This window comes from Lactuca virosa, chromosome 5 (genome assembly GCF_052849685.1).
Source record: "Lactuca virosa cultivar CGN04683 chromosome 5, Lactuca_virosa_CGN04683_v6, whole genome shotgun sequence".
NCBI lineage: Eukaryota > Viridiplantae > Streptophyta > Magnoliopsida > Asterales > Asteraceae > Lactuca > Lactuca virosa.
Window position 1 is genome coordinate 408,278,502 of NC_136430.1, and position 24,686 is coordinate 408,303,187.

General features: G+C 34.1%; 1 protein-coding gene and 2 long non-coding RNA genes across 4 annotated transcripts; 1 reads left to right on the forward strand and 2 right to left on the reverse strand.

The window, feature by feature from the left end:
• Positions 1 to 269: 269 nt before the first annotated feature.
• On the reverse strand, positions 270 to 1,735 carry LOC145115870 (transcription factor ORG2-like). 2 transcript variants are annotated; one of them, XM_079052227.1, is made up of 3 exons: positions 1,323 to 1,735; positions 663 to 1,067; positions 270 to 487 (listed from the first exon to the last, which is right to left on the reverse strand). In XM_079052227.1, the coding sequence occupies exons 1-3, from the start codon at positions 1,695 to 1,697 to the stop codon at positions 401 to 403; spliced, it is 867 nt and encodes a 288-aa protein (XP_078908353.1). In that variant the 5' UTR covers positions 1,698 to 1,735; the 3' UTR covers positions 270 to 400. The 2 variants fall into 2 exon arrangements, with proteins under 2 accessions (XP_078908353.1, XP_078908352.1); XM_079052226.1 differs by having other exon boundaries at positions 1,290 to 1,735.
• Positions 1,736 to 3,438: 1,703 nt separating this feature from the next.
• On the reverse strand, positions 3,439 to 8,826 carry LOC145111673 (uncharacterized). Its single transcript, XR_013710339.1, has 5 exons — positions 8,217 to 8,826; positions 7,119 to 7,212; positions 6,781 to 6,877; positions 3,832 to 6,643; positions 3,439 to 3,722 (listed from the first exon to the last, which is right to left on the reverse strand). It is a non-coding gene; the product is annotated as an uncharacterized LOC145111673 (long non-coding RNA).
• Positions 8,827 to 22,958: 14,132 nt separating this feature from the next.
• On the forward strand, positions 22,959 to 23,468 carry LOC145114713 (uncharacterized). Its single transcript, XR_013711170.1, has 3 exons — positions 22,959 to 23,030; positions 23,106 to 23,174; positions 23,272 to 23,468. It is a non-coding gene; the product is annotated as an uncharacterized LOC145114713 (long non-coding RNA).
• The last annotated feature ends 1,218 nt before the right edge of the window (positions 23,469 to 24,686 follow it).

The window sequence follows — 24,686 nt, forward strand, 5'->3', positions numbered from 1 at the left end:
TTTTGCTGTGTGAAACAGGGCCTGAACCAACATTTAGACCGTCTTTCACTCTTTTGTGACCTGTGTTTATAGTGAAGACCGAAGAGAGAACTCGTTCATTATTCTCATTATCTCTTCACACGCTTTACAGACTTGTTACCACTTCTCTCTATAGTTTGGGTTTGTTCATACGATTAGGGTTTGTTCATAGAGTTCGGTCGTCTTTCTTTACAGTTTTGCATGATTGTTATATTAAACTTTGTTTGATTAAATGTGAGCAAATCTTGTAATGAGGTTTCAAATGTATTTGTATTCTGTTTAAATAAAAGCGAGTTTTATGAGTTTAACACCGCAACATTAGTCTGTCAAAACTAAAGCTTGCTAATTACTAGCTAGACATAATCTTTATAGTTATTCCTAATTAGCGTAAATCTCGAGCTGATTGATGGTGGAAAGAGCTAAGCTTCTCCTTCAGTCTTTCAAAGTCTATGCGATTATCACCTTGCACCTGTTTAACACAAAGATGTATTATAGCTATTTCCATAAAGTATTAGTTACAATATATACATGTAATTATAATGTGTATGATTTTTTCCATGAAAAGAATAGCCATATATTCTGGATGAAGTTACATAATCGCTAAAATTATTTGAAATTTGTGGGAGGGAAGACCATTTATGTACCTGAAGATGCAGAGTGCTTAATGACATCCCGTCTCCTGAACATCTGAATGAAGTTGCATTCAGTAAAACAAACCCATTTTCATCCTGCTCTAAGTATTCCAAAACGTCAGACAATAGGCCAATATCCCCACCCTTGCTCATATCATCAGTTGCAGAAATCAGTTGTATAACAGCTTCTTTCACTCCTAAAATTCTTACACAAGAAACGACCCATGATTTTGTTTCGATAGTTGCATCTTTACCACTTTTATTCTTCGTTGCTACATGTTCTTGCCTCAAATTAGCTTCAGATGACGAATATGCCAAAATCTTTTCTTTTTTGTGTATTAATGTCTCTACTTCCTTCTTTAGTTCCGGTATGTACTTAACTGCACGAGATACTGTCCCTGGGATACTTACTTTTTTCTGTGGCAAATTAAAGAGAGTTAAGCCCACTGAATAAAATAAGTCACTACAAGAATTAAGCTACATGCAACTCAAATGTCAGTCATATGTTAACACATGTAGAACTGTAGATTGTTTTGGTCTTTATATATATATATATATATATATATATATATATATATATATAAAAGATCATGCATCCAGATTGACAACGAAAATTATATTAACTATTGAAATTCTCACTTTCATATCACAACATATTAGATGTTGAAGCACCTTTTGATCACTGGAAATGGGTAGCAGTGAACGAAGGAAACCATATAAGTCGTTCACCCTCTTACGACGATGTCTTTCACTGGCATTATGATTGAGTTTCTTCACCACCATGAAAGGATCAGTGGAATCGCCATTTACAAGCCCTCCAGCAGATATGGAATTTTCTACAGGTAAAAAGTCATGCTGGATGTCATCATATCTATGAAAATCAAGAAAAGGATCATATGAATTTGTTTCAACTTCCAAAGAAATATTATTGCAGTCCAGTTCAACATTCTTCTGGATGAGATCCTCTGAGGGCCATCCATAGGTAGTTGAGAATAGAGGGGTTAATGCTAGCATCTTTTCTTTTCCTTCTCTTCTACTAGTGGGCATGATTTTTTGCAGATAAATTTAATGGGAAAGTTAACATAATGAGTTGGTATATTTATACAAATATTCTTTTTACTTCAAATACAAGTTTATCCAAATTATAGATCAACGAATAAAAAATCAGTTGTGAATCTATTAAGGAATAAATGGTAGCTAATGAGTTCACACGAATAAATCAATATTCTATTTAAGAATAGATTAATAAAATACTGAAACTAGCTATAATCAAACAAATAGTTCTTTTGGAGGATGGCTTCTCGTGGAGCTCGTGCCACTTGAAAGCTCCAAGTAAACTTCCCATTGGTTACTCCAATACAAGTTAACCAAGGTGTGTGGTGTCCACGCTTGGGCTGCTTTGGCATCATCTATGAGTGTGCAAATCCTTTTCCCTGCATGTAGATATATTGAACTTAAGAAGTCGGCGTTTATATAGTGAGAGTAGACGTAAATTCTTATATTATTTGATCCTTCCCATTTTGTTCCACTGTGATATCAAAAACATTCTTTATCCCATTTTGTTTATGTGAGTGATCTCACTGCTCTTGTAATAAATTAATTTTAAATTATTAAAATACTGCAAGTGTTAAAAATTTAACAATGATCAGTACGTTTCATGTCAACCATGTTAGAAAAGTGGTCCGTGTGGGGTTCATAATTTTTTTGTTATGATGCTCCATTTTTTAAGTTTTTTTCCCCCACTTTGCAGATTTTATTCTTTTTCTATTTGATTTTGATTTAACATGGTGGAGGCTGATTTGATTGATAATCTCTACACGTTCAACTGGCTTAAGTGGGTTTCTTTGAAGGTGAACTGTTTTGTTTGGGGTTTGTTTATTAACAGGATACTGATGGCTTGTAATCTTGTCGTGAGAGGTATACACTTGAAGTCTTCTTTTTGTGCCTTTTGTTTGCAAGTCAAGGAATGTGGGGAGCATTTGTTTTTTTGGTGCAATTATGCTGAGGTGATTTAGGGCTGGTTTTGTACTTGGTCCAGCTTGTTGTCATGTCCTATGTATAACTTATCTATTCTTTTGGCCGTGAAGTCCATGAAGTTGGATAAATTCATATGCAAGCTTTTCTTAGCTTTTGGCTTACATTGGTGTGGTCCATATTGAATGCGCAGAACAACCTTATTTTCAAGAATGTGAGATATTAACCCATGGAAAATAGGTGGATGAAATTTAACTTATTTCATTTAATTGGATTAAGCGTAGATTCACATTTGCCTCGTTGAATTGGCATGATGGATGTACACTACTAGAAAAAAGGTTTTCTATGACAGACAATGTCTGTCGTAAATGCCTATACATGACAGACAAATGTCTCTCATTGAAAGTCATGTCATGGATGAAAATGAGAGGCATTTGGTCTGTCATAAAATTTATGACATACCTTTATGACCTACAATTACGACGGACATACACAACATGCATTATCGACATATATTTATGAGTGAGTTTGTACGTCGTAATTCATAACATTTTTGTAACTATTGACAAACATCTACGACATATTTTGTACGTCATGAATTTTGACATAATTTTACGACATATGTATATATATATATACACACACACACACACTCTGATATTAATCAAACTAAAATAAACATTTAACGGCTCATAATGCAAAATAAAATATCATATGTACAAAAACAGAATACATTATACAAATCATAGTGTAAATACAGAAGCAAGTTTCAAATTCATAAGAATATAATTGTCAAATACATATATCACTGGTAGATAAAGTTTCCGACATAAGTAGCTCAATCTTCACGCACCTTATCAAACTCGACATTTATATATTCATTATTCACCAAATGAGACAAAAATTAATAGATTAGCCAAAATATAAATAAAAAATTATAATACATTCAATTGTGTATCAATATTGGCATACTTTAGAAAATCAAGGTAATAGTGGTTGCTTGAATGGCTAGTACTCTATAAGCACCCAATTTGAATTTACTTGTGTTCCCTATGTTTTGGGCTACTACTAGAGTATTTCAAGTATTGATCCCAGACCCTACGAAATGGTACACAATTGTAATAACTTCATAAACTAGGGGTAATTATGGTATTTCATCGTCCATGTATTTTAAAAAAAAAAAACAAAGTTTTCAAAATATACAAACCTCTTTGCAAACCCGATAGCTATTTTTCCATGCTTCATATTTCGAGGCTCAAGGTACCATACATCACAAACCACAACCCATGATGTCATCAACTGTAATAAATGAGTTGTAAATGATTGTCTGCAAAATGAGGGATAAAACTATAACATAAACTATGTAGCACCATAAATTTTAGAACAAATTTTTCATTTTTAAAATCACGCAATTCTCATAAAATAATTCACAAAACCCCAAATGACAATGTTTTCAAAAACACATATTCAGAAAATGTTTTAAACATAATCCAAGATCCTCAAAATGCAACTCCGCCTCGTGTGTACAATCAAGTCGGCGCCTTCCCGTGATCCTGATAAGTATCTGAAACACATAACACATAACACGGTAAGCACGAAGCTTAGTGAGTTCCCCAAAATACCACACACATCTCATTCGCCTCTCATGGCTATACTCGAATAAGACCCTCCGGTCAATGTGCCTCAATGGAACCCCCTCCGGTCCCACAACTCGGGTGGACCCTCCGGTCCTAGCTCATTAAGCTCAGAATAATACACAACATAAATCACAAATACATAATCTAGGATATCATAATACTCAATATAAGCACATAAGACCCTCCGGTCACACAAAGATTACCACTCTAGGTAAGTATAGTGAGAAGACTCACCTCGCAAGGAAACTGAATACCCCTCGAACAGTCTAATCCCCGCCTACATGTAATAAGCATCTCTAATTAACACTTAAAGATCACAACTCTAAATAAACTCATGTTAGTCCCTCTTTAACTCTTGGGATGGGTTAAAGACCATTTTACCCCTCCATAACCTCCATCCATCAAGTTTGACCAAACCCTAAAGTCAACAGAAGTCAACACTCGAGTCAACAGTCCATTTTGACCCGAATCGTCGAGTGCATCTATGCGACTCGTTGAGTCCCTTCGGTTCCTCAGACCCTCATGAAAGTCCAACTCAACTCGCTGAGTTTACTCGTTAACTCGCCGAGTTACAGCGTGTTCAGACTCAACGGGACAAACTCCAACCAACTCGCTCATCGACTCGTCGAGTCCCTTAAGTCGAATTCTCATTCAGGCGTTTCAAGGCAGAACTGATGCCCCATATTCCGGATCTATCTTCCTAAGGCTCGAATATCACGTAAAGCTACAACCTTTACGTTCATGCATGGAATATTAGGCTCATAGTGCCAATACAAGCTCCAACAAGGGTTAGATGCACAAGAGCTTGCCTCCCACTCAATAAAGCTCAGGTCTTTGGACTCACAAGGCCTCCTACAGTCCAGATCTGAGGTTCCAACCTAAAGTCATGCTCAAATGACTCAATGACACAAGATGGATGTGAGAAAACCCTAAAAACTCCCTAAACCAAGATCTCATAAGGAAATGATCAAGTTAGCATCTTTTTACCTCCAACTGAAGCAAATCTTTGAAGAATCTCTGGATCCAAAAGCCTCCTCTTGATCCAAGCTTTGATGCTCTCCACTTCTTCTCCAAAAGATCACAAAAATGCCCAAGATTAACTCTATTTTCTCTCTTAGCTCACTCTAGGCGATTAGGGTTTCACTCTGGGGAGTAAGGTAGCTGGTGAGGCGGAAATAAGGGCTTAAGGTCCTTCAAAATAGGACCCAACTCCGGAGATCTAGGGTTTCTTCTTACAGCTCCAACTCGCCGAGTTGGTCTCTCCGACTCGCCAAGTTGGTTGTAAAACCCACGTGATCAAAATGTCTCTACTCGACGAGTTGGGGCACCCACTCGTCGAGTTAATCAATCATCTCATAAATAAATATATAAATATTATACCTGGGAGTCGGGATGTTACACTTCTCCCTCACTAGCCGAGTTACAGCGTGTTCAGACTCATCGGGACAAACTCCAACCGACTCGTTAAGTCAGCTCATCGACTCGTCGAGTCCCTTAAGTCGAATTCTCATTCAGACGTTTCAAGGCAGAACTGATGCCCCTTACTCCTGATTTATCTTCCTAAGGCTCGAATATCACGTAAAGCTGCAAGCTTTACGTTCATATATAGCATATTAGGCTCATAATGCCAATACAAGCTCCAACATGGGTTAAATGCACAAGAGCTTGCCTCCAGCTCAATAAAGCTCGGGTCTTTGGACTCACAAGGCCTCCTACAGTCCAGATATGAGGTTCCAACCTCACGCCATGCTCAAATGACTCAATGACACAAGATGGATGGGAGAAAACCGTAAAAACTCCCTAAACCAAGATCTCATAAGGAAATGATCAAGTTTGCATCTTTTTACCTCCAACTGAAGCAAATCTCTAAAGAATCTCTGGATCCAAAAGCCTCCTCTTAATCCAAGCTTTGATGCTCTCCACTTCTCCTCCAAAAGATCAAAAAAATGCCCAAGATTAACTCTCTTTTCTCTCTCAGCTCACTCTAGGCGATTAGGGTTTCACTCTGGGGAGTAAGGTAGTTGGTGAGGCGGAAATGAGGGCTTAAGGTCCTTTAAATAGGACCCAACTCCGGAGATCTAGGGTTTCTTCTCACAGCGCCAACTCGCCGAGTTGGTCTCTCCGACTTGTCGAGTTGGTTGTAAAACCCACATGATCAAAATGTCTCTACTCGACGAGTTGGGGCACCCGCTCGTCGAGTTGATCAATCATCTCATATATAAATATATAAATATTATACATGGGAGTCGGGATGTTACAAACTAATCCAAGAAATTAATATTGGAAGAAAAAATACTTAGTTTTTTCTATCGAGAAGGCATCAGCAAATATTTTGTTGTACTTAATTGCAATTGGGCAAGTGGACGTAAGTTTAAATGCACCCTATAATATATAAATTACCAATAAATCAAATATATAACTAAAACTAAAAATATTTTAATGGAAAAGAAAGAATTTTTCACTTCTTATAAAATTAAAAAAAAAAATGTTGAAAATGCAATATAGATCAACAAATGTACCTGTTTGAACATAATAGTGTATTAATTCTTTACGCAAGTTCTTTTAGGTAAGATAAGGAGAGGATTGTTGTCAACCCCTTTAGTATGCTACCTTAACCTAAAATCACAATCTCATGTCACAAAATTATTAAAAATTTATAAAATGAAAATAAAATGACATATAAGCTTACAATTTTACATAGACTATTGCTATAATTTCACAATATTTTGCTTCTGAACGATTAAACCATATACATCCTAAACTATCCAAAGTAGTGCTTTGTAGAAGTTATAAAAACCATTGTATAAATCATTTTCTTTAAAATGATAAAGAAAGAAAACTGTGTGTAGTTACATACCAATCCATCTGAGATGTTTTTTCCATAACAGAAGAAGCAGTCATTTTCTCTAAAACAATGAAATCAATCATTGATGTATGGTTAGCCACAAACACTGAAATCAAATTAATTCATTAGATAAAATAATTATAACGAAAAACTAAATGCAAATATTTAATAACTTATATGTTTAGGCCTTGCACATGATCTAGGGCCATTATACTTCACTACACTTGTCCATGATGCCATAAAGAGCTGCAAATTAACTCCACTAGAGCCTTCTGAACCCAAAATATATATGAAATTTTATAAACTTAGTAAAGACTTAAAAGATTCCAGAAATAAAATGTTTTCATACCTCTAGCCTTTTTCTTAACTTATCATTCCCTTTTAATAGCAAATGCACACGAATATAACATGATAGGTAATTCCAATCTAGAGTCTTTTTACTTTTACTTAGTGTTATTTAGTGGATCAATCGGTTGTACTTAGTGAGTCAAGTGGTTGTATATAACATGTCATTTGATATGTGAGTGATGATTTAATTTATGCCATGATGTTCCTAATCATCAGATTATGTCATGAACTTAGAAAAACATGGGTTTTCCTATGACTAGTTAAAAGGTAGCATTAGTATGTTTCAAGCTACTAATATGTTGTACTGAGAATTTAGTGTTTCTTCCTCCAACTGTTTCTAGAACTATCATACAAACACAGTGTTGATTATAGTAAGTGCCACATTCATAAGAAAAAAAAAAACAATATTCATCAAGCAGGAATATGACAATAAACCAAAGAATCTAACTAAATCAATCAACAAAACAAGTATATGAGAGTAATATATGGTTGCAAATAACTACTTTTCTGCTTGTCAAAATCAGAAATGAAAATCAAATTGGATTCTCAAACAAGGAAAACTAGTTACAGAGATTTCATTCAAACATATAGAGAAATCGTATATAAAAATCTCAAATTTGCATAACAACTTGAACGAATTATGCTATGAATGAATAACGAAATTTGAAATAAAACATCGAAATTAATTAAGTTATGATATAAAGGTGAGTATATGAAACATAAATCAAACATTAAATATCTAAATTGAATGTGAAAACCGACCGTTGATTGAACACTTCGAGGCAGAGACAATTGCCGTGTACAGAGAAATTGTTACCAAATAGAGAATCACAAATGCCATCTCTCTGTCCCTCCAGCTTTCCGGTGGGCATGAAATTGATGATGACGCCAATGCTTTTCCATCTGAAAATCGTACATTTGATGTTTTGACTTAGAAACCCTAAATCGCAGTCAATTTCATAATGGATTCGACGTAGGGAAATAGATAAACCCTAAATCAAGTGGTGGAATCGATTTCTTGAGGCCCTGGGCACAATACCGGTGGATTAACCCTAAAACGTCAGTCGATTTCTTGATGGCGTGACCGACGATGACATTGACCCTGTGAGCCCAGCATTGGAGTTGTGGAGTCGTTCGTTTCTGAAGCAATCAGAGGCAGATATAGCTGAAGCAATATTGTGTTTAGTGCGAAGGCGTACGTCGACTGGTGACGGGCAATGCCGAGTCGATTTCTCGATCACAACTCCGATGAGTAAAACTAATTGCATGTGGTTTTCGTCGTTTTCATCTTCTAGAGGTTGAGTGTTCGATATATAGAAAGGGCATCGATTATAAGGAAACGATATTGAGTGAAAGTGGGTTTTTTTAAGGTCATTAGTCGTCTTTCATATGAAGTGCTTTTTTCAGTTTAGACAAGAAATTATATCATATTTTATTTATATTTTAAATAACATGACAATATTATTATTATTATTATTTTGTCTGTCATAAAACTGTAGTACGAATTCATCTGTCATTAAAAATGTTTTTTCTAGTAGTAGCTCCGCTATTTTTATATCTTCTTATTTATATAAGATTTATTAGCATCTTCCTAGTACCGACAATGCTGGACCAATTAATGCAATGAATGAAAAAAATAAAAGACTATGATCTTATGGTATATGTTAATAAAATAGAATAACATGTGTCTTATAATAACATAAATGTTATAATAACATAAATGTCATTGTCAAGGGTATTTTAGGGGATAATTATCTTAATCTAAAAAGAATTAACATCTTGAAAAATAACAAATAACATCTAAAAAATAACAACATTTTTGAACCATAAAATATTACATATTTTAAGAAGATGCATATTACAATACAAGAAAGCTGGGCATTATTTACGACACCAAATAGGAATAGGGATGACACAGGCATTAGTGGTGACACCAAGGAATGTCGTCACTAATGCCTCTTGTCGCCCTATTGGTGTCGTCACAAATGCCTACGAAAAAAACCATAGCATCTTCCCCTACATTTTTCATATCGTCGCTAATGCTTTGCAAGTGACGCCTCTAATACCGTCGTCACTGATAGTTTTGCCACTATTGCTCACGATCTTTGTGCTCTCGTCTTGTGTAATTCAGACCCTCTATCTTGTAGACAATCCAATGGTCCACTTTATTTTCTCGTGATCTATAAGCCACCCGTGGATACCATCCACCACAATACTCTCTCTCTCTCTCTCTCTCTCTCTAAAAACTAAACTACAGCTGCCACCACCACCAACCTTGGCCACCATCCACCACCACTAGAACCACCTTATTCTTGCAACACGTCATCATCTTCCACTATTTTCCACCATCAAACACCAACAGAAAACCCACAATTGCACCCATCTTCCACCATTCTCCTCTATCAACCATCATCAAACAACATCTCCGCCGTCAACCGATATTAGCCACCTTCAAGCACCCCCTTCACTTCACTAGGTTTACATTTATGAAATTGAGAGACAGAAAGTTATAGAGAAAGAGATTGTTAGAGAGTTAAAATAATAGACTTTTTTTGTAATGTGAAAGTAAATAATTTTTTTTGGATTTTTTTGATAACAAAGCGGATGTAAATGACGAACCTTTTTAAGGAATAGATGTAGAAAAATGAAGAACTCCATGAATGATGAACAAGTTAGTCATAGAGTAATCTTGCAGTCAATACTTGTTTATTAAAAAATTAATGAAAAATTGGGCGACACTATTAGGGGCGACATATATCAATAGGGGCGACACCAATAGAGGCGACATTGACATTAGTGACAATTTTTGTGCAATATCTACGAGGCAATAGGGACGACGTATTAGTGACGACATAAAGTGTTCTTGATAACTTCGGAACAAGAAAGAGAAGCATTAAGAATAATTGATAATAATAAGAAAACTTAGTGAGAATGAACCTCTTTTTTATGTGAGAATGAGTATAACATAAAGTGTTCTTGATATCATAAGTATTTTGTAAAAATAGGAAACAAAGTTTATGATAAACTAGTTTAATTTCTACTAAAATAGGATCATGAGACCTCACACAATAATTCATAATTCATAATGAACTAGTTCTTCATAAAAATCAATTGGAATTTTCCCTTGTTCACCGGTTAGGAATCATAAACTCAAATTTTCACTAAGGCATTTCATTAAACACCTATTAGGCTAGACGGTGTGGAATTCGGATACCTTGGCAAACTCGGAAAACACCGTGCGGACCCCTCAGCTTGCCGAGCTCGGCTCCGCAACTCGGCTAGCTTTCACCAAGGAGAGAGGGTGTATTGGGATAAAAATGTGAACGCTGGAGATGGTCAAATATGACCGTTTTTTCAAAAAAAAAATCAACAAAAATCCTTCATTTTTACCTTAAATAAATACCACTCTTTCCCATATTTTATCCCAATTCACCACCTTCAAATTATCACTCAAACCATTCAATTTTTTTTGAAAAAAATGGCTTCCTCCTCCAAACCCAAAAGTTCAAAAAAAATATCAAACAAAACACTCAAAACCCAAACGTCTCACCTTTTTCACCAACTTTCATTCAAAAGCAACACGATCGGCTTATTTATTCTGCACTAAATCTACATTTTGGTGGTGTTTACTACCCATTTGAAGCCCAAAATCAACCTCAATACCAAAATCAAGAACAATACCAAAATCAACATCAATTCCACAACCAACCACAATTTCAAAGGCAACTTCATTTTCAAAATCAAACACAAATGAACTTCTCATCCCAAATGATGCATGAGTTCAATCCATTTGATGATCTTCTCGACTCCCCAATGAACCACCAAACCGAATTTCAAACTAAAGCGGAATCTGAAGTCGTCCCGGAAACAGAATCTGAGCCGGAAAAGAATCCACCACAACCAAAACAAAGTGGAAATGCGCCACCAAAGCAATGGACATCCGCCGAAGAAAAGACGTTAGCGCGTGCTTGGGTGGATGTTTCTGAAGATCCGGTGGTCTAAAATAACCAAGATTGTCCAACTTTCTTCCGGAAAATCACGCACCGGTTTCTGAACGAGATGAATCTTGGTGATTACCGGAAAAAAGACCAAATTTATTCTAATTTGCGAAATGTTAACAAAGTGGTGACGGAGCTAAACGGATTGTTTTCGAGTGTGAAACGACAATGACAAAGTGGTGCAAATGACAAAACCATTTTGCCAAAATCTCTTCACATGTACCGGGAATAAAAAGGGGCGTCATTCAAATTTTTACATGTTTGGAACATTGTAAAATTGTCAAAAATATGGCAGGATGTGGCATCTTTTGCAACTTTTACGGGTGGTTTGTCTAAAAGAACCAAAACGTCTAAAACGACAAATAGTAAATTGTCCGATGCGCATATTGGGATTGATGAAGAGGAGCCATTTGACGTTTCATGAATCACTCGTCCCATGGGAAGAGACAAGGCCAAACGAAAGGGAAAAGTGGCGACAACTACTTCCGAAGAAGGCGAGAAACTATCAACAAAAAAAATGACGATTTGAATTCTTCCTTGGAGCGCTACTTGAACTTTGCACAAGAGAAAGAAAAAACTCGTGTCATGTCAATTTTAACTAGACCCACAAACGAGCTATCCGGACGCGAACGAGAAATGACTTTAAATGCCAGAGAGGAGCTTGCAAAAAAATATAACATCTAGTTTAGGTTTTTTAATTTTATTGTCTTTTTTTTTACATTTCTATGTTTTTTTAAATTTCTAAGTTTGTAATTTGAATTTCTATGTTTTGGTGTGTTGTATTTTTACTTTAAGTTTAATGAATTTTATGTTTTTTAAAAAAATGCTATCTTTAAATTATTTATTTTGTATATTAAAAAAAATAACATATCAAGTCTGGCAACATATGCCTACCAAATGGCAAATTTTTCTAAGAATGTGACAAGTGTGATGTGGCACCTACGTAGACCGTGATAAGTGTAACACCACAACCACTAGTCTTATGCATTACAACTATATATCACCACTAGTTAATAACCCGTGAGAACCACGGTTATAAAATAAATTAAACTTTCATATTAAAAAATTAAAATTATTAATCAATTATTTTAAATAATTATTACTTAAGAGATATTTTTTAGTTATATAAAATTATAATCGTTGATTTAAATAAATACCTGAAGTTATATCACCTTATAATCTGTAATAATTTTATTAAAAAAATAACATATCAAAAAAATAACATATCAAAAAAATGCTATGTTTAAATTATCTATTTTGTATATTAAAAAAAAATAGCATATCAAGTCTGGCAAACTATGCCTACCAAATGGCAAATTTTTTTAAGAATGTGGCAAGTGTGATTTGGCACCTACGTAGACCGTGACAAGTATGACACCACACCCACTAGCCTTATGCATTACAACTATATATCACAACTTGTTAAAAACCCGTGAGAACCACGGTTATAAAATAAATTAAACTTTCATATTAAAAAATTAAAATTATTAATCAATTATTTTAAATAAATTATTACTTAGGAGATATTTTTTAGTTATATAAAATTATAATCGTTGATTTAAATAAATACGTGAAGTTATATCACTTTATAATCTGTATTAATTTTATTTTATTTTTTAATCTAATGTTATTTATTTAATATAATTAGAGAGAAAAACTTTAAAATTTAAAATGTAGAATCAATTATTAATTTATTGTAATTAGAGTGAGAAATTTAAAATATGAAATTTAAAATGGATAATTAATAAGTTGACAAGTGGCATAATAGATGAATGATGAGTTCTAATAGTATGACGCTTGTCAATAGGAAAATATAACTATTCATTTATTAGAATAGATAGATTTAATGAATTCCTTTCATCACTTACATATTCCCAACATACAAGCCAATGAAATGCAAGTATAATAGAAATCAAAGACAATTTGAAAAGCTTCCATTAGCTTATATGAAGCAGTCGCACTTAGTTAAAATGAATTTCTCTAAAGTCCAACTATTACAATTTACAAACAATCATATTATATGAAATTTTCAATACGTGTGGAAATTAGAAAAGAAGAAGCCCTAACAAGAGTTATAATTTCACACCATATTCGAATATATTCAATTGGTATCGAAATTAGAAAAGAAGAAGCCCTAACAAGAGTTATAATTCAACTATATTCAAGTTTTTTAGTATCGAAAAAGTAATCAATTGGTAGATACTTACCTGCTTTTGTAATTGGTGAAAAAAAAAGCAACAACCAAAGATCCGATTTCCGGAGTCTCTCCTCGGTGATCTGTTTATGTCCCCAGTTGAAACCTTGGTATATGCATGCATGTAACATGAGAGAATGTGAACAAGGCAGGTGATCGGGAAACTTGAGATGAAGTCGACGGGGATTTAATGGGATGAAGGTAGACGTGATTTAAGGGGATTCTCCAAGATTTAAGGGATTTACCACCATCTTTGCCACCACAGACGTCTTCCCACCATCATCTGTTTTATCACTATCTTTGCCACCGCGGCAGAGAAGAAGCACCTCTACCACACCACTATGTACAACCGTCACCACCACCACCACCGGCTGAATATTTTTCAAGTAAGGCTTTTGCTTTAACTTTTGATTTGTTGTTCATTTTAATTTAGGGCAATTTTCGATTTAGGCTTTGGTTTGATTACAGAGCATATATGGAAACCTAAAGTCAGAAACTCAAGTTTTATAATTACGAAAATGCCCTTTTTATATATATTTGTTGATATAATCTTTTGAATATAGGTAGGGGTGAGCAAAAACAGAACCGATAAAAAAAAACCGTAACAAACCGTCACCGAAAAACCGAAACCGACGCAAAAACCGACGGTGTGGATTTAATTTTTTTGAAAAACCGAATTTATTGGTGCGGTGCAGTTTTTATCTAGAAACCGGACCACCAAAACCGAACCGCACCGCAAGCTTATTAACAATAAAATAAATCACTGATTTATATTATTCAATTATACATATTATTTAAAAAACTAATAAATTCTAATTTATACATATATTATATATTGAACTTGACGGTAATTAGTAATTAGGTATTATGTTTAATATGTGAGTTTGTCATTTTGTGTTTGTGACTTAATGATTATGTATAAAGTGTAAACACTGTGTGAGCTACAACTTGCAAGCTTGTAACTTCTAAGCACAAATTAAATAAAAAAAAATGAGCTTGAGAATATGGGTTGCAAATGAAGTGATCAAGTAAACAACATAAAAAACTCAAAATTACAGCTTCTAAATGTGAGGAAACGAAGTGACACCATGTCATACAATCATAAATCTCCACATGAACACCACGGTAAAAAAAATCGTACCGGTGAACATAAAAAACCGCACCATATGTTTGATTCGGTTTAAAACTGACACCGAACCAATATAAACCGAAACCGCACTAAAAAACCGCAAAACCGAACCATTGAAAAACCGCACCCAACGGTTTCTAGACTTAAAAAACCGCACCTTGCGGTTTGCGGTTCGGTTTGGCCCTAAAACCATACCAAACCGCACCATGCTCACCCCTAAATATAGGGATTGGATGGACTCCATGAAGATCTGTTAAAACCATGCCATAAAGAGATAAAGGACGTGGATGGAAACTCAGATAAAGAAGCAGAATGCTATATAGTAAATAAATGAGTTAAAGTACATAGACATTTCTTACTTTTTTTTTTCTTTATCGAGATAATTGGTACATATTGAAACAGCAACGTATTTTTCGATAACAATCACTTCATTTACTTCTTGTCTAGAAATAGTAACGTACTTTTATTTATTTGTTAACTATAGCATTTTAAATTCAACAGACAAACTCTTTAGAATACCACTACATCATTTTAAGAACGAGCAAGAGGGTCATGAGATTCTATTCTGGTACTCAACCGTGCATGAATTTTATTTGTCATTTTTCTTTTAAGTATGTATTCATCAAAAAGAAGTTCCTTTATATTATAAATCAATGAATACAAAATCAGTTACTACTCTATTAAGGAATAAATCGTAGCTAATGAGCTCATACGATCGATTGAATAAATATTCTAGTAAGAATAAAATACTGAAACCGTAAAACAAATAAACTTTATGGAGGATGCATGGGTTCAAGTTCAAGTGGAGCCCGTGCCAGTCAAATACAAGTTTAACATGGCGTGTGGTGTCCGCACTTTGCCCTCACCTAATGAGTGCGCCCCTCTTTTTTCCTCGATATACTTAACTAATAGAGTTGGCGCTTGTATGACGCAGTTTTGTTTATATTAATCCTTTGTTCAACTGTGATATCACTACTCTTTATTCCATTTTGTTCAACTGTGCTATCACTGATGTATATCCCATTTTAAATTATTAAAATTTTGCAAGTGTTACAAATATACACTATAAATAAAATAAAATTTAGTAACATAGAAAAACGTCCCAAAATACCAATAAAGTGTTACTATAGTCCACAACACAAAGAAAAGTCTCATTAAAGCGTTGCTAGTAAGCCCTTAGTGACATTTTGTGGGATAATGACTTAAAAAGGTAATATATTATTTGATTTGTACACATTTAGTCACTGACTTATTTTTTCGTCCACATTTACCATTCAACTTGTTAAACTGTACACATTTAGTCCTTATGACCGGCTACTCCAGGTTAACCAGTAAAAATGACTTAATAGGGTAATATATTTCTCACTTTGTACACATTTAGTCCTTAATATTTTTGTACACATTTAGTCCTTAATATTTTTTTTTGTTGCAAAATAAGTCATTTTTGTTTTTGTACTCATTCAGTACTTATGAATGATTTCTTTAGGTTTTTCTCGCGACATCTTACGTGGGATAGCCATATGGTGGTGGGATAGGTTGATGTGGTCTTGCTATATGTTGTAGGCCAAGATACCTGGTGCGGGCCGACTGTAAGTCGTAGGCACGGAGGCTCGGGAAGAGCGGTTGGGTTAAGGCGGCATGCCGACAAACCCTGGGTATTCCAGTCCGATGACTGATTGGACTTGTTGCATGTTGGCATTCCAGTCCGATGACTGATTAGGCCAAGGTATTCCAATATGATGAGTGTGGGCCCGTTATGCATGATAATACGTTTGTTGTATCGGGTATTTTGGGGGGAAACTCACCAAACTTTGTGTTTACCCAGTTGTTTATGTTTTCAGGTTCTATCGTTGATCGTTGGAAGGCGAAGGCATGACTGTATACACTCGTCAACAGTATTGAAGATTCCGCATTTCTTATAGTACTCTGATTTTCGATAAATGTATTTTGGAATAAACGTTTTTTTCTTAATAATGGATTTATAATTATGGACTTTTGTCTTATTTTAAAATGAAATTTTTTTGTTGTGAAAATGAGACGTTACACATAGATATCAACAGCCTCACACACTTCATCAATGATTGTCCCACATTCATAAGTACTGAATGAGTACAAAAACAAAAATGACTTATTTTGAAACAAAAAAATATTAAGGACTAAATGTGTACAAAAATATTAAGGACTAAATGTATACAAAATGAGAAATATATTACCTTATTAAGTCATTTTTCCCGGCTAACCTGGAGTAACCGATCATAAGGACTGAATGTGTACAGTTTAACAAGTTGAAGGGGTAAATGTGGACGAATAAAAATTTTAGTGACCGAATGTGTACAAATCGAAAAATATATTACCCTTTTAAGTCATTATCCCGACATTTTGTGGTTGTACCGCTACAACATTTTCGGGGTTTAGGATGCTTTTTGTTTACGACATTGCAATATTTTTGGGCTCTAATAGCATCTTTTATATCATCATCCACTAAATAAAGTCCATTTTTCTACTTTTACTTTTAGTGGAACATGTATTTTACCATAAAAAATTCATATGTAGATATTAGGTCTTTTTTTTATTGGAATATAAAATAATAAAAATACAGATTAGATAATAAATAGACAGCACGATATCATTATTTAAAATAAAAGTTAACTTTTCTAACAATAATATTCTCAATATTTAATTAAAATGCATATGTTCTCAAAAGGTTGACGTGAAGAGGTTGACGTGAGTGAACACTACGAAATACTGGCATTAGCGGCGACGCCTTTAGCGGCGACGTAGGGCAATAGCGGCGACCTGTAATTGACGCATTATATGTCGCCGCTATTGCCCTCCATCGCCGCTAAAGGCGTCGCCGCTAATGCCAACTAACTGTGATCCGCGTCAAATGAACCTCATCCATCCGATTTGTTTTCAATCGAACGGTCGTAGAGGAACGCGCTGACTTTACCCTCCAAGGTGTCGCCGCTATTGTCTGTCGTCGCTAAAGCCCGTCGTAGATAACCCCCCATAGCTTCCTTTTCTGTGTCGTTCTTTCTGTCCCTACCCTTTTCTCTCGTTTCTTTCCTTTCTGTTCTTTCTCACTAACACGACGAGGACGAGGCTGGAAACCGGCGACATTCCCTTGCTAGACCGCCACCTTCCCCCAATTCTCCATTACCGGCGACCTAGCACTCCATACCGGCGACCCATCATCTCAATTCCGAAATTGCCCACATTAAAGGTCGAATTCCTCCCTATTTTCTCTTATTTTTCTGTTTTGGTGCTAATTTGGATGATAAATTGTTAGTATTCTTTAATTTTGTTGAGTGATTATGTTTGTATTTTGAGATATGAAGTGTATGCATTTTGTGGGATTGTATATATGTTATGAAGTGTTTATGCATTTTGTGGGATTGTATATGTTTTTTCAGATTTGTGGGAAGTGTTTATGCATTTTGTATATGTTTCTTTGATTTATGTTTATACCACATTGGCTTAAAAATGAAATTTGGTATGAAATTGAAATTTGATATTGAAATTGGATGTATATATACATTTGTTTGATTTTGTATTTAGATGTATATATTTGTATGAAATTGAAATTGGATGTATGCATTTGTTTGAATTGGATGTATACATTTGTTCGGAATTGTATGCTTAATTGTATGAAATTAGAATATGCAAGTTGTATTGTATGTCTAAAATGAAATGAAAATTGGAATTGAATGTATTGTATACATTTTGTTTAATTGTATGAAATTGGAACATACAAATTGGATGTATACATTTGGCTTAATTAGGTTATTAATAGCAACGTACTTCTAGTAATTTAAATTTAATAATAGAATAAAATTAAATTAATTTTAAAAAAATCAATAAAAATATATAGATTAATTGTAAAATCAAATTCAATTAGTTTTAAAATCAAGTTAATATTAATATTAAAATAAAATAAAATTAGTCTAAAAAATTAAACTAATAACAAAAAAGAAAATATTAAATTAATTAGAATATCAAATTAAGTTACCTTTAGAATCAAATTAAATTTATTATAAAATCAAATTAAATTAATTATAAAATCAAATTAATATTAATATTAAAATAAAATAAAATTAATTATAAAATCAAATTAAATTAATGTTAAAAAAAACTAATAATAAAAAATAAAATATTAATTTAATTATAAAATAAAATTAAGTTAATTTTAAAATCAAAGTGCTTAATTTTATTAGTGACTTAATGTTGGGCAAGTTCTGATTATTTGTTCATGTGTTCCCGTGTTGGGATACTTTTTGAATCATCGACTTTATGAATACTCTACTTGATTATTGTTTCCCGTAGAGTAAACCTTAAACACTAAATTATGTTTCAGTTGTATCATGTCTATTGATAAAAGCTGGAATCACTACTACAAACTGGCAAATAGAATACTCTTAATAGAATACAGTTGCATAAGAATCCGTATCATATTAGAGATAGAGTACTGTCGACAAAAAACAGCCGTACAAAATCAAATAGAATACTGTTTTCATAACCAACAGGACTTATTTACATACAAAAAAATACGGTTATTTTAAAAATACCCACCACCACCACCACCACCACCACCACCACCACCACCACCACCACCACCACCACCAGATGTATTATCACAAGTTAATGACTTGAACATTGTGTTTGGAAAGTGTTGTAAAAAACCTCCAAAATATATTTGGAAGAAGAGGTCTATTTTTTGGGAGTTGCCATATTGGAAGCACCTGGACTTTCCGACATTGTCTTGATCCGATGCATATTGGGAAAAATGTTTTTGAAAGTTTGATAGGCTTGTTATTGAATATTCCTTGGAAAACGAATGATGGTATCAATGTTCGAGAAGACTTGGTCGAAATGGGAATTCGGCCTGAACTTGCACCTGTTAAGAATGATGGAAAGTGTACGTATCTACCACCAACTTGTTATACAATGTATAAGGCCGAGAAGACCAAATTTGTAAATGTTTGCATGGGGTGAAAGTCCCATCCGGCTATTCTGCAAACATTAAGAAGTTGGTGTCGATGAAAAACTTGAAATTGCTTAGTATGAAGTCTCATGATTGTCATGTTCTGTTGACACATATGATTCCCATTGCAAAAAAACACAAACGGAATGCAAGAAAGGTAATAAACTATTTATCTGTCGTGAAACTAAAAAAAGTGATTATAAATTTTTAGTACTTTATAATAACTATTATTACAATTTGTATTTTTGCAGTAACATGTCATGAGAAAAGACATTAAAACGGAAAATAATGGAACATGCGTGAACATGATTCAAATTATTTTGAGAATTTTGGTAAGTTATAAATAATTCTAGTATTTTTGGTTTAAATATTATATGATTTTTATTTCACTTTAGTAAAGTTACGTTAAAAAAAATGCTTTTATAAATGTTATATTTATTTATGTGTATGCATGTAGATATGTATGTATCTATCCATTTATAATATTAATATTTTTAGATGTAATATAAGGATTACTTGGTTATTAAAAAAAAAAAAAACTCATACATTTTGATACGGATGTTTATTAATTTTATAATCATTAACACACCTTTATGAGTATACCGAGGGTTTATATGCCAAATGTACTCATAAATTCCTAATTTTCTTTTCAATAGACTCACAGAAAAATGGGTGTGAGTTCCAGTTGCTCCACGATCAAAATTTTGAGGAAAACGCTGCTAACTTTCGAGAAACCAGTACCCCATGATCCATTAGATCATGGTAGGAGCAATTTTAGGCGCGCAATTTTCCCGGCTTTATTCAATTTTAGGGTTTAAGGCTTGAGAATGCAGTTGACGGGGAGACCATAGATATCAAAGAAAATTCTGTGAGAGCATCGGAGAGCAAACCACTGTGACGAAAGCAGACAGCAGTTCAATCGTTTTGTGAGAACATTTCACATGTAATTCTTCTAATCATCATTTTCCCCCATTTCGTGAACAATACCCAAGATACAGGCACAAATTAGTGTGGTTGTATAAAACTTTTTCAAGTTCTTTTCTTTCCTGGTTTCTGTGCATATAACAAATTGTAACTCCTCACTTTCAAGTTAGGGATTTAGTATTTTGTTACAGAAAATATAACTGATAATTGGTATTCCGGTTCGACCCGAATGACTTCAAAGATGGATTAGATTGTGCTATTTGTGTATCAGAGCTCGATGAAGGAGAAAAAACTCGAATTCTACCAAAATGTAGCCATGGATTTCATGTTGAATGCATTGATATGTGGTTTCATTGACATTCAACTTTTCCGATTTGTAGAAACCCTGTTCCTATCAGATTGAAATTTCAGTCCAACATTTGCTTGAAATTCATCAAACACAAGAAGAATCAACAGAAAATGGGGATTCACAAACTTTCCCAACAAATATATTGTTTTGGAGAGATTAAACTGAAGTTAGCACATTGACTTCTCAATTTGAAGAAGCCAACAATCATCATCAAACACCTATTTCAACTTCCGAACCATCTTCTTCTTCACCATAATACACATTAACAATTACTTCCTTAATATGTATATCTGAAATTATGTTACTTGGTTTTGTAGGCATACAATGGATCAACCACAAAGAAAAAAAAAGTGTGACACTGATAAGGGGAAACCCGAAAAACAAAGTGGATTTGGAAATTGAATTTAATAAGCTAGGCCAAAATATCGGAGCTATCAGCTACCCAATCTCAGTTTAGCAATTATTGTGGAGTCATGGTAAGGACGAGGATTTCTATCCTCATTGCGTTGGGATGAAGTTCCTAAGGCTGAAATCGATGAACTATGGTTAAACATTAAGGTATTTGTGTGAGCCTGTTAATTGTACTTTCATTTAATTCATACATTCATTTATATATATATATATATATATATATATATATATATATATATATATATATTACTAATATTTATTGTAAAAAAACAGAAACATTGGAATATAGAAGATGATAGGCACAAAAACCAGGTACTAAAAATTTGCAATCAGTCATGGAAGGCTTACAAGAGCAGACTTGTTACCGAATACCTAAAGAAGGGTAGAAATCCTATACCTAGACGAGCCTACATGGAATGCTTTTGTTCAACTCAAAACATCACCGAGCTTCCAGGTTTGTCTCACTTTACCCCTCTTTATATGATAATACTATATTGCAGTGTTTCTCATTCTGCTACTTACTTCTTTCCAGGAAATAAGCAGCAAAGCTACAGAGACTACAAAGTTGAACAAGTATCCGCCTCGGATAGGCCCACGTGGTTATCGTGGTATGAAACCTCAATGGGAAAAAGAGATGGAGTCTGGTGAGTCAACGAAGTTCCATAATATAAGAAGTGAACGTGCAAGGAATTTTATCCTTGCTAGGTTAAAACGTGATCCCACAGGAATATACTCGTTACCTACTGATCTCTACTCCTTGGCATCTGAATTGGTAAGTTAAGTATTCATTTTGTAATGTTATCATTTATTTTAAAACTATTTAGGATTTAATTACCCTTGCAAATTTATTTGGACTAACAGATTGAAAAAGATACCCAATTATCTCACGGAGATTGGTTTCCTGGACCTGGAGCTGATGTGCTTACAGAGGTGTTAGGACCCGAGCATCCAGGTCGTACGAGGGCTGTTGGGCACAATGTTGGCTTGAGACAATCCATGCCTAGGGTTGATAAGAAAAAAAGGAAGAGCCATGATAAATATAACTTGGAAGATATTAAGTAGAAGATGAAGATCGAGGCTGAGGCTATGATGGAGGCCAAAATGGAAGCGAAGATAGAAGAGATGAATGCTCAGATGGAAGAGATGAAAACATATATGCACCAGCTTCTCTCAAAGAATGAAGGCATACACATTACCAGTCCGGTATTGAAGAAAAATAGTGTCGTCTCGACTGTATCAGATGAGTTGGATGGGATAAAGGTAATCATGTGTTTTTTTTCTTATATACAAGATATTTGATCATATATTAACATATACATTATATGTTTGCAGACTCCTACTGCTTGCGAGTTAGTGATACCATACGGCGCAATGAACCAAAAATGTGCAAAAGGGATGGTCTTTCCATATGGGAATGGACAAATACATTCAGTTCCTTTAAATGCAAATCATTTGAGGGTATCCATAGACAAGATCTATGACCAATATGATTGTATCCCTTTTCCTGTCTCGACCAAAGAAGCGAGTAAGCTGTGTGAGGCGCTTCATGGTATAGTTCAGTGGCCAAGGAATGCAATTAAGATCATTCAGGTACATAGAATTATCATTAACTTTGTTTAGAATTAGAGTAATAAATAGTTGTTCACACATCTAACTTGTTAACAGTCCTCACAGTTCAAGCCAAATGTTGAACAAGATAAAAGATGTTCCTCTCTACCGGTAGCTATCGACCCGGTAATTTCTCCAACCTTATTAGTTATTATATGTATATTATAAATTGTACAAATATGTGATAATCAAACAATTTTTTAATGTTCGTTCAAAAACAAAGCAACCTCGCATAACCAAGAGTGTGCCAGTAATCTCGAAGGGTGTTATGAAGAAGACCAAGCCATCAAAGGAAAGTTTGATACCACATAATTCTAATAAGCAAGTCGAACTAGAAAAAATGCCCCTGATCATGAAAAGAATGTATAGACGTTTGATGAATCGTGAAGCTCTTGATGATGCGATTTATGTTGAAGCCGAACCCGGGATCCTTGGAGCTCGGAAAATTGAAACATATATTTACCCCGAGGAGATTTTACGTCTGTTGAATAAACAATGGCTTGATATTAGTGTCATAACTTGGTTTCAAATGTAAGTACAAACAACAATGTTTAAATTATTTTCGTTTATAGTATTTACATTTATAATGTATATTTTCTGGTTTGTAGCATGTTACATTCAATGCTTGAAACACGTGGTGGGAATAAAGTTAACAAATGTGCTTTCATTTCCCCGAGTGAGATTCAGGCAACAATATGTGAGTCAAATGGTGAGGGTGTTGTAAGTTACATTGTTGATGCAATGCGCTTCCATAAAGACAAACAGTTTTTTGTCGCACCCTATTGGCAAGGGTATTGAATCTTACTGCTTTCATTTTTATTGGCTTTATTTCTTTATTGTGTATACTAAAATGTATTAACATTACTAGATTGCATTGGATGCTGCTAGTAATCTGCCCTAACCAAGGCACATGGTATATCTTGGATTCCCAAAAAAATCCGGATGAGAAGCCCGTGGAGAACTACATAGTCGTGAAATATGTCGAAGAGTAAGAAATCTTTTTGTATTTCCGACTGTTATTTCTTTCTATAGCTTTTTTAATTTTTTTTTCTAATCTTCATTTTAGGGTTGTTACAAGGCTTAAGGAAGATATTGACACAACACACCCAATGAATTGGACACTTGTCGAGGTAAAAGTACTTCATGGGTACCTTGAACATGCTTCTTGTTAAATTTTTTTTATTAAAAACTGATACCTGGAACACGGAACCTGTTCCATCATCAGATCAAAACCGTAGGTTCAAAGTAAAAGTTCTCTAATCCTTTATTGTTAATATTTGTAGTGCAACCAACAACCATCAGGTTGGGAGTGTGGTTTTTACATCATGAGATGGATGTTTGAGTTCGTGTTGACTCGACAAAATGAATTCCCAAACAAAGTAAGTATCTTAAATCTTTGTGCAATTTGTCTAATATGTTAAACATTCTTTATTAAATTATAATTTATTTTTTAATTTATATATAGAAAAACTGGAACGATAAAAAACCATTTCCGGATTGGGTGTTAAATGAAATCATCGTTATGTGGAGCTCAAGGTTTGAGAGTAAGTATTTGAGTCAAGTGCCCCTTTGAAAGGTTAGTTATTCTTACCTAATTGTTTGTTATAGCATTTTACTTTAATGTACTTGATTATTATA